The sequence below is a fragment of the Palaemon carinicauda genome, chromosome 17 (assembly GCF_036898095.1).
Source record: "Palaemon carinicauda isolate YSFRI2023 chromosome 17, ASM3689809v2, whole genome shotgun sequence".
In the NCBI taxonomy this organism is placed as follows: Eukaryota; Metazoa; Arthropoda; class Malacostraca; order Decapoda; family Palaemonidae; genus Palaemon; species Palaemon carinicauda.
Genome location: NC_090741.1, coordinates 41,793,068 through 41,804,239, shown reverse-complemented (window position 1 = coordinate 41,804,239; position 11,172 = coordinate 41,793,068). Strand labels below are relative to the sequence as shown.

The following is an 11,172-nucleotide window of genomic DNA, read 5'->3' as shown; positions in this document are numbered from 1 at the left end:
GCAATTTTTGTCCTGGTTTGATAGTTGTGACTAGCCAAGACTATTTATAAACTTTAGTTTTCATTATGAAACTAATGAAACAATTTGCCCGCTGTAATTGAACAATTAAAAGTTAACATGTAAATTTTATACTGGATATAGCTGCTACTTATTTGCAGAAAGATACTGTACTATAAATATTTTCCACCGAGCATGAGTTTACATTGAACTTGTAATTTAATAGCAAGCATGCCTAAAGGAAAGTAAATGCTAGTTTCCAAGCCCACCGTTAATTCTAGGGAATGCTTGCTCCAAGTACCAAATAGTTTTATTAAGCTGCTAAAATAAACTAATGAAACGTATATCATGATAGTGAATGCAATGATGACTTGGTTACACATTGTCACATTAAGATAAATCCGATATTTAAGTGACAAAGGAACCACCAAATTAAACTAGGTTTCAGTCTACATCAATCAAAAATTATTGCCAGCATTTCACGCAAAGGAAACTGATGTGATTACCGATAGTAAAACTGTATGACCAGGATACGTGATAGACTCCTGAAACTATTGTAACTGAATAAATTTGAAGGAATTAATCTTTCCTCTTAGTGGGTTAGTTAAGGAGAGCAACATACAGCATAGTGATGAATGGCATGATAAACCAATGTTGTATCTTGAAAACTTTTCTTTACACACTGTCCAAAGCCATTCTTAAGTAAGCTGAGAAATTCCAACACATCTGCAACAACCACCACATAAAAGAGCGAGATACTTAATACGGACTATTTTTCTCCCTCTAAGCAGCAGTTTCGCCAGACAAAACAAAAGGTTATTACATAAGTACATTTTCTCATACAGACTAGATAACATGAGGCCCTAACAGGGACAAAATATACATACAATCTTTGGTATTTCTCAACTAGATATACAAAAAGGACTTTTTCACAACATCAATATATGAACATTGTGATACAATATATTTCTTCATCTTATAACATGGTTCTTACTAAAATAGCTGCTGACTTTTAATGGGTTATATTATACTGTACATCTCACCTTTTGAAAAAAAATTACAAAATGGCTTTCATTCAACACACACACATATACACAAACAAGCACTTTTTTCATCACAAATTTTTCTACGTCACCATAGTGTACTATCGAAACACATTCTCTTGGTCATTGAGAATTGGGGAAAGATCCATGTCATGTTCTTTTGTTACCCTGCATTTCCATATTGCTAGTTCTGCTCTGAACACTTGACCTGCTCACTACTTCCCGCTTAATAACACCTTTGCTATCCTTCACATGACCTTCACTTTCACTGTCTGTCAAATGTACAAGAGCAGATGTTGCCTTGGACTCTGATCCAACTAATTTAGCATAATCATCTAAACTTGGCATAAGCTGCGCAGTCCTTTTCCAACCTCGCCCTAAATCACCTCTTGGTGTGTTAGACTCCAATTCTACTCTACTACGAGAGCCAAAGTCATCAAGAGATACTCGGCCTGATACTGTTGGACTATATTTTTCAGTAGTTATAGGAATCTTCGGTGTAGTGTTTTCAGATTTATATGTTGTTTTTCCACCAAGGTGTAGCAGCCAAATACGGTCGGTTCTGGCAGTCGTAAAGTGCTCTGCTGATGTAGAAATGTTCAAGACTGGTATCCCAGACCAGGTGGTTGAATTCGAGACATTCAAGATAGGAGTTCCCGTTCCCGGTGCGACAGTGAAGAGAGGCCTATTGCAGTTCTGTTCATCGCTGAAGTCCCCGCACGAGTCCCTGCCATCACAGACGCTGGTAACTGGGACGCATCTTCTGTTCCTGAAATACAAGAATCTTTAGCCTTCAAAATAAATAAAAAAAGAAGAAGAAAAAGTTTGTCAATTTTTCATATTAATCTGTACTACATTCACTCTCATGTTTTAACTTAAAACTCATATAGCCAAGCAAAATACAAGTATTTTAGAAACATTAACTGTTCCCTTTCCTTTTGGAATATTATATTCCAGACTTTTATTTATTAGCTAAGTTAGTTTAAATAACCGATACGAATACATACAAACCAGGTCCTTAAGAAGTTATTACTTCCTTACAATAGACCTTGCAAACCCAAATTATATATAATACTAACCAGTTTCTTGGCTGTTAAAAATTGACTAACTGCCTTTTACAACCAATCATACGTACTTGCCCGACTCATTCCACTTGGAGCAAGAACGTTCTTGCTCCAATTTTCATCCCTTATAAACAAGCACTCTAAGGCACTTACAATAAGAGTGAAAATTTTACCCATTTATATATATAGTTGATCCCTAGAATCCACTTGGGTGGTGGTTAGCCGGTCAACGCAACCGTCGCAAAATATTGTTACAAAAGAAAATGAGATTAAAACCCTTAAAAAGACTAGCTTTCAAAATCACGCAGAATATTATTGCAAAGTTGCATGGTGTAAGAATGTCTTAACAGACTTCGTTATACAAAGCATATCCTTGTCCTAGATTCAATTCCATACCATTCAAAGACTTACACAATTTTTGCCATGTGAAGGTCTAACTAATTGACTTCAATCAATAAATTTTAACACAAGCATAATTGAATTGAGCCTAATTTTTTTTTAACATACAAAATCATACATTCTGGAAATGTTTTGGTTTACTTTTCCTCCTCACCTGCATTGATACTCGTTGGCTTGGCACCGTCCTGCACATCCAAAGGGTTCATCTGACCCGTCTCGACAATCCGGTAACCCGTCGCAGAATTGCTGCTTGGGGATACACTGACTGCTGCGGCAAGTAAACTGAGTGTCAGGATTGGGGCACACTGAAACACACACAGGTACCCATAAGACAATGAGAACCAAGATCCGCAACTGAGTGGTTTAGGGAAAGAGGTTTCGGAAGTGTAGTTGACTATGGTTGTGTTAAGGTTATGGGACTAACGAAAACCAAAAAAAAACAGAAATAGCCAGTTATAAAAGTGTTAAAAGGGTGCTTCAAATTACTGCTTATACTGGCTTGTACTTTTTATAAAAAGGTAAATAAAATTGAGAAGATATTAGTAAAAAGAAAATATATTTTCATGCAAGCATTAAAACATAATTACCATTTTCATACAAAAATAAAATGCTTTACTTTCAAAACTTTGACATGATTATTACTGAACATTTTAAGAGTGCAAGTGATTTAAAATCTTACCTCCCTTTGCTGGGTGTTAGAGAAACAGGACAGCAAGACCACATGCAATCAAACACATGCAAAAAAAATATCAGAAGAAATCAGTCACATTAACAAGTCATGCTCAAAAATTTAATTTAAAGCCATGCAATAATCTCAAAATATTAAATGTAATAAAACACACAAACATGTGTGCTTTAAAAAAAAATGAACTTTTTCTAAAATGCAACAGCTACTGTACAATAGTCAAGAGTATAGGATCTACAAGAATACAGTACAATATGCAGGGAAGGATCTTCGGAAAAGTGGGCGAATCTCTTAGTTCTCAAAGCCTGATGTCTGGTAACGCTGGGTGTGTCTTGGTCAGTTCTAAATAGATTATCAATAAAAAAATAACTTCACCTTGTGGTAGCAATAAAACAGCATCCTACTCAAGAACATGATGTAAGAAATCATCAGTATTTTACCTGATATCCTACAGTGCAAAATAAAAGAGTGATTTTACAATACAAGTTGAAAAGTGTGGTGATTAAGGTAAGCAGACAACTTGTGAAATCCTGTGGCAATTAAGATATAACAGCTTTCTCTGATCTACACAAGATTTACTTCTCCTTACATTAAGCTATACTCTTATTTTACTTTATTTTTGTGTAGATCATTTCAACTATAAGCTCAACAAACTTTGGTGCAAATCACTGTCAGATTTGTGAAAATAAAATGATGCCAGTGGCATGTTACAGTACTTACATGTTGTGCAATTTACTTCATCAGAACCGTCCCAGCAGTCCATTTTACCATCACATTTTGAAGTAGAAGGTAGGCAGGAAGTATTGTTGCCACATTGAAATTGATTATTACCACAATCTGAAATGGGAAATACTCATATTAATGTCTTAATTTTTATCTTGAAAAATAAGAGGTGATATTTATTTGCGTATCTAGTAAGTTGTTAATCAGTTTAAGAATACAGTAATGAAATAATTATTTCAGAGAGAACAGCACAACTTTTTTGCCTACCCAAAAGTGCTGTATAAGCTTATTATTCATCATGAAGCCTTACATGGATATATTTTAACTTTTCTTTTTAATTTCACAACATTAAAACTAAAACTAAATAATTCACAATGCATTCAAAACATGAAGCCAGTAATGCTAATTCCAAATAAATAACTGGATATTTAGGAAACAAATTTGAAAACATTAACAGTACACAACAAACAAACATTCACTGTATGGCATTCCATAAAAAAAATTCATAAGCATCTATAATAAAAAGGGAGGAACATTCATTATATAAAACAAAACTGTAAACTGAAAGTACAGTATTGACTAATATAAAGTAATAAAACATGAAGCAATAAAACATGCTTATTATTAAATGCAGTCTTCAAGTAAAATACAACTGATAATGAACAATTAATGAACACAGACTGCTCTTCTGTTTTCATCTCCCCACTACTTTTAAAGTTTATTCTGTCGTGTGTAAAAATTGAGCGAGAAATGCAGTTTATTGTTATGGCAATGTAAATTACCATTTTCTTTTAACAGCAGCACCGTTTTATAGCATTACAATTACAAGAGGAAACCTTGATAAGCCATTAGTGTATTAGTTTAAGTAATTCTCAAGTTTCCTTACAAGTGTACTCAAGTTTATTAATTTTTATAGCATTCTCGTATACTGTACAGTGACTCAAGTTGCAGAAGAGCAATAAAATTTTCTACAAAACTTACGACAGCGTTGTTCATCACTTTGATCATAACAGTTCATATGACCGTCGCAGCGCTTAATGTGGGGTATACACAGGCCATCATCACAACGCCACTCATCATGCAGACAGAGTGATGCACTATGGCACTGGAAGGCTCGAGATCCCAGTGCCTGGCATACCTCAGAGTCTATAGCACAAAGGCCACCACAACCTGAAAAAATGTTTGTCTTTTTTTCTAACAAATCTCTTTTGCCTTCCTTTCCACTTCTTTCCAAATAAAGTCTGGTCTGACAAAGCATTAGACAAAATACTGTATGAAAATTAAGGTCAAACTACTCTGCAGTCATTATTATCTTTTCCATTTTTGTTACTTTTGTATTAATCTTAAAACGGCACAATAATCATCACCATTTGTTATGGCTTTATATCTTTACGACTGGATTTAATGTACTTGCAAGTGCAACTTTAAGAAAATTATGGTGTTCATACAAGATAATTTTGAAATGAAGGTAACGGCAATTATGATAAAACATTTAGGACATAAGCTCTGGTAGCCTCTGCAAATTCTAAAATAAAACAAAAGTACCACGAAAAATCTACCAGCACATGACTATCACGGTACAATTCCATTTAAAGGTATCATGAAAGAGCTTACCGGTACGGTCCCCTGAATCCAGCGCTGTTCTGCACGTGGGATATGGTTCCCCTTCTAATCCAACACAGACTTCTCCAGGGAGACATGAATCACATAGTCGCTCTGCAAATAGTGCATGCAAGCAATTTAGGACAATGGTATAAATAAGTGTCTAAATCAAACAATATCCTGCAAACTTTTTCGTATCAAATTTGGAAGTGATAATTATGCTAATATACTTATAAGAAGTATGAATATACATTATAATGGGTGAGAAGGATTGTGATTAAAAAAATTAACAGACCAAAACATAATGCAAACACACCTGCAGCCACATCAACCACACGATCTTCTTCCCTTTGTGGTTGCTCTTCAACCTTCCAGGGGCTATTTGTTGTCGTAGTCGTGGTGGGAGTAGTCCTAGAAACATCCTTATTGTTTATGTGAGGACACTGACATGTACGGCTGTCCATTTCCCCACCTGAACCTTCAAGTTGACCTCCCATGCCAGTTGGCAGACAGGGTTCAATGGTGCTGATAATGACACCACGACCAGCATCCATGTGACACTGCCTGGTTCTTATCTGATCATATTGGGGGGAGCACGGGAAGCAACTAGACCAGGGACCCCATTCGCCCCAACCCACATTCAAGAGAGGGGTAGTGTTAGATACTTCTACAACCGGTGTTGATGGTTCCTCAACTTCCTCAGTTGCTGGAGGCTGGGTGGTGGATGATAACGAAGAAGGATCGACAGCAACATTAGTGAACCTGATGGACGTGACATCGATGGAATACTGGCCTAGCCAGTCATTTCCATGCCGATTGTGGAGGCCACGCAAGAATACCGACCCCATTTTAGTAGCTGCTTGCAAATCTGCGACATTCAGCAACAACTGAGCTCGTACAAGTAGGGAACCTTTAGCTAGTGAGACGACTTGACTGTGATTATACTCGCGGGCCCAAACAGACCCAAGGAATAGTGTGTCCAGCTGCAAAAACAAAACAGTTTAGAAATTCAATTTTAATGAGGATTTTGAGGTAAATATTAGTAAAAGAAAAGCTTTATACTTCAAAAACACTAAAGTATTGTTGTAATGAAAATTATCCTCATATACTGAATCCTAGGTTTGGTTTTAAAGTCCCTCAGTATATTCCCCACTTTTTTGCTTTCATTCTACCCTGGGCTAGCAAGGGCTTTATATGGAAAATGTATTTTTATCAAACCATATACAGAATCATTTAAACAGAAGATATCTCATTACCTCTCTCTCTATGGAGTCCGCCATGGTTCTGAACTCCTCCGAATCGGGGTCCTCCAGCCCTGGCCAGAAGTTTTGGTTAGTGATTCTGAATTCTCCTTCCACCACACTGCTCCCTGTAAAATAAAAAAATAAGAAAAAAAATTAGAAAAGGGTTCTTTACAATATCGTAATATCAGTAATAAAGTCGACATTTTTGTTTCATAAAATAAACAAGGAAAATCAAACTAACTATATTTCTTTTCATCAGTGTGTGAATTTCTGGAAAATAACTAGTAAAAATTTATTTATATATACATATATATATATACATATATATATATATATATATATATACACACACATATACATAAGTATATATATATACATATACATAAGTATATATATACTGTACATATATATATATAATATATATATATATATATATATATATATAAATGCATGTACAGTATATTTATATTATATGTATATTATAAATGTTTGTGAGCGAGAGAGTACGATTACCATCCAATTTCATCCTCATCAGAAGCATCTTATCTCCAATTAAGCAATCCTATTACAGCACATAACTCTCTACTACGCTACGTTCCCCCATTACCCAGATGAGCTCTGCTCCGTTTGTTCCGACTCGCACAAAATAATTCTTACGTTCATTAATATAAAATTAATTTAAATTTGGTTACATGTACATTCTACATTTTGAAACCATAGAATGGAATTATTATGATTATTATTATTATTATTATTATTATTATTATTATTATTATTATTATTATTATTATTCCTGCCGAAAACACAGTCATTCCAACGAGAGAAGTTTCAACGGTTTGCATAACAAACTTATAGATAATGGAACGCTGTTTATTTGGAATATATATATATATATATATATATATATATATATATAGAACTAAAACTAAGATGGTCAACCAAAATCCAGATAAACATGAAAACAAAAAAATTAAATAAATTAAATCCTGTACCTCGGATACGTCCATAATTATTTATTAACCCCAAACCAAGTAGAATATATTTCAATTAGATAATCAAGTACGCTGTAATTATTTACCCGTTATAATCACCTGTTTACTTTCCATCTGGCTGGAATACATCAAACGTGACACAGTCTCTCACGAATAACCAACCGTACAAATTGGGTCAGAGTCAAAGCGGCAGATATGGAAAAAATGAACCATTTGACATTTTTCATGGCGAAGAACACAGTTGAATCACCAAGATGACAGGGATTTAGTTCTAACATATGTGTTTTTTTATTCTTACATTTGTGTGAAATTAGCAATTATTCTTTATAAGTAGAAGGAACATCTAAATATCAATAAACAAACAGAGAAAGTTCACGACGCAGAAAATTTAATCCAGAAACCCTCCTCGGCAAACTGGTGTAATATGAATAAAATAAACCCATGTTCAGTAACACACACACACACACACACACACTCTCTCTCTCTCTCTCTCTCTCTCTCTCTCTCTCTCTCATCGAAGCATTAGCATTACGTCAATGTAAATAACATTCTCTTACCCTCCCCCTAACCCTCTACGAGGAGACAAAGGGGAGATGCTGTAGTAACACTACACAAACGAAGGAAGGAAGAAAAGGAAAAATAACAGATTTCAGGTTAAACACGAAGGCAACGGTAATGGGCGGGAGTAAGGTTTGTCTCTCTCAATTTGGGGCTCAAATTCAAGTTTCCGCGTATGAATAATTAAAAAGGGGAAGTGCGATAGTAGCGGAATAATTATTCCAATGAGATAAACCCCCCAATGGAATACGACTATGCCAAACAGCTGCCGGAGGCTGTCGAAGTGGCTGAACGTAGGCAGAGAACGGTTAGGGGGTTTTCGACACCAATGGGAGATGGTTCCAATAAAAGATGACGGTTGGAAGGTTCGCAGGGCTAGGTTAGTATTAATGAAGGGGAAGGGGGTTTTTAGTATTAATGAAGGGGAAGGGAGTTTATAGTATTAATGAAGGGGAAGGGAATTTACAGAACTGGATGGGGATAGCAACGAAATTTCCCTGTAGTTGCAAGAATTGTCGTCATCAGTCGAGATTAGGTATAGAGATCTCAAGTCAAGATTAAGTCTACAGACCTCGAGTCGAGATTAGATCTATAGACTTGAGTCGAGATGTTCGTTTATTCGTTTTACATTGCCATGCCTTACTTGAGACACGGACTCCTGCGTTGGAATCAGTCGAGAAGAGGTTGAGGGCAATGGTGAAACAAGTTGATGGTCGTTGGTTACCTTGGAGGTGGAGATTGATGGCCGCCTGCGGTAACGATGGCTGGTAGCAATGATGGCAGCTGGGATATGGCAGAAGTAGGAGGAGGAGTTGATAGTAATGAAGATGGTAGTGGCAGCAGTGATGGAGTAGATTGATAGCAGTGAAAATTGTGGCTGGTGGCTGTATGGAGAAGAGGGTTTGGAGGAATTTTAACTGCAAGTGGTGGGTTGATGACAATGGAGATAGGTTTCTCAATAGAGAAATAATGAAGAAAAAATAACAGAGGTGAAGAAGAAGCATACAAGAGAATCGTATCTTTGTGAACAATCGAAGTTAACAACACTGTCTCCATTTTGAATAAATGCCGTTCTAAAATGGCAGAGGCAAAGGACAGTGACATTGCCCTATCAAGCAGGACAATGACATAGAGACTGACCATATATACATATAATAAGTGCCAAACCTCCTCTCCAGCCAAGCTAGGACCAAGGAGAGCCAGGCTATGGCTGCTGATGATTCAGCAGATAGACCTATAGGCTCCCCCAACTCCCCTTCCTTAGCTCACAAGGATGGTGAGATTGCAGCGACCAAAGAAACTGACGAGTTTGAGCGGGGCTTGAACCCCAGTCGGGCGTTCACTAGTCAAGGACGTCACCACAACCCGATAACTAACTCTCTCTCTCTCTCTCTCTCTCTCTCTCTCTCTCTCTCTGGAGACCAAAAAAATATTTTACAGATTTTTACATTTCACCCCTCCCTTTCTCTCCTTATAAAGATAAGAGAAGACATTTAGATATATGCAATATAGATTTCTTATCGTAGTCTCTTTATCCCTCATAAAAAAAAAAATAATCAATTTAGGAATATAACCCAAAATTTCATTTTGGTTCCGTAAGATAAAACCTGTACAAGCGAACGTGAAAAAAAACGCACTTAAACCGATGAAAGATAATGGGAAAAAATATTTTGCCTGCGATTTCTTCACATTTCCCGTCCTGTAAAATTGTAAGAAATATGCCAGTTACTGACGCGAGCTATTTTTCCCCGAGAGAGAGAGAGAGAGAGAGAGAGAGAGAGAGAGAGAGAGAGAAATCACAGTTTCTGCCTTTGAAAAATACGCCAACATCGGCCCAGAGCCGACATTTATTTTCCATAACACGTATTCGCCATTTTTACCAGAGTAATCCCCTTATCATCTGAGAGAGAGAGAGAGAGAGAGAGAGAGAGAGAAGAGAGAGAGAGAGAGAGAGAGAGAGAGAGAGAGAGAGAGAGAGGAGAGCCACCAAAAGCCCTATCTTTTCTCTCTCTCTCAAAAAAAAAAGGTTTTAATGAAAAAATTGCCTTAATGAAATTCGGAGGCACAGGTAGACTCGCAAAACCGCTTAAAAATAATACCCTTCCTTGCCTTCCCAATCATATACAGGGAACTCGCCTACTTAGCACACATTATGGATGAACTACCGAGTAAAAACCTTATACGGGAATTAATCAAGAGAGTGAACACGCTTGATGTATACAAACCATTCAAGGACATGAAATAAGAAAAAGAACAGCATACTTTTTGTCCATTGTAATGTATGAAATTAATCCAATTCCTCTCACGAGTATGAGATTTTTCTCAATTCCATACTCAAATGCAAGATGTTGACGGCTACTTCAATACTTTTCTCCTTCATTTAAGATCCACTTCATCTGCAAGTTTACGAACTACAAAACCTCCATGTCACATTTTATAAAAATCCCTGATGCAATTGATAATAATTTGGAATTCTCTTTCTGCTTCCATTTTCCGGAACCCTTGTCTTACCAAGTTTTGCACTATCCTGTGTTCCCCACATTAGGCTTTGAGAATGCTCAAGTTATAAATACTCCTTAATTCTTTTGATGTCCCTATAAAAATGAAACAAGCATCTCTAAAAAACTTAAAATGATCTAATTAGCAAGTTAACTATACCCGAGGTTAGCTTTTCATCCGACAAAGGACTAATGCTAAGCAGCTACTCGACATCAAAGAGGATAGTGAAGAGAAGGAACACACACACCACTAGGCCTAATATTATCATTTCACCTATAGGGTATACTATACAACGGTTTCCAAATAAATGGCGGTACATCTAAAGGTAAAAAGGAAGGAAGAAAATCATGAAATATTCAGGACTTG

At 36.3% G+C, this 11,172-nt stretch overlaps 1 protein-coding gene across 1 annotated transcript; it reads right to left on the bottom strand.

The window, feature by feature from the left end:
* Window positions 1–651: 651 nt before the first annotated feature.
* LOC137656693 (uncharacterized) lies at window positions 652–6,880 on the bottom strand. The gene is made up of 7 exons (XM_068390894.1): window positions 6,770–6,880; window positions 5,830–6,496; window positions 5,526–5,627; window positions 4,893–5,081; window positions 3,909–4,025; window positions 2,658–2,808; window positions 652–1,809 (listed from the first exon to the last, which is right to left on the bottom strand). Exons 1-7 carry the CDS (start codon window positions 6,791–6,793, stop codon window positions 1,191–1,193), a joined length of 1,869 nt encoding a protein of 622 aa, XP_068246995.1. The 5' UTR covers window positions 6,794–6,880; the 3' UTR covers window positions 652–1,190.
* Window positions 6,881–11,172: the final 4,292 nt, after the last annotated feature.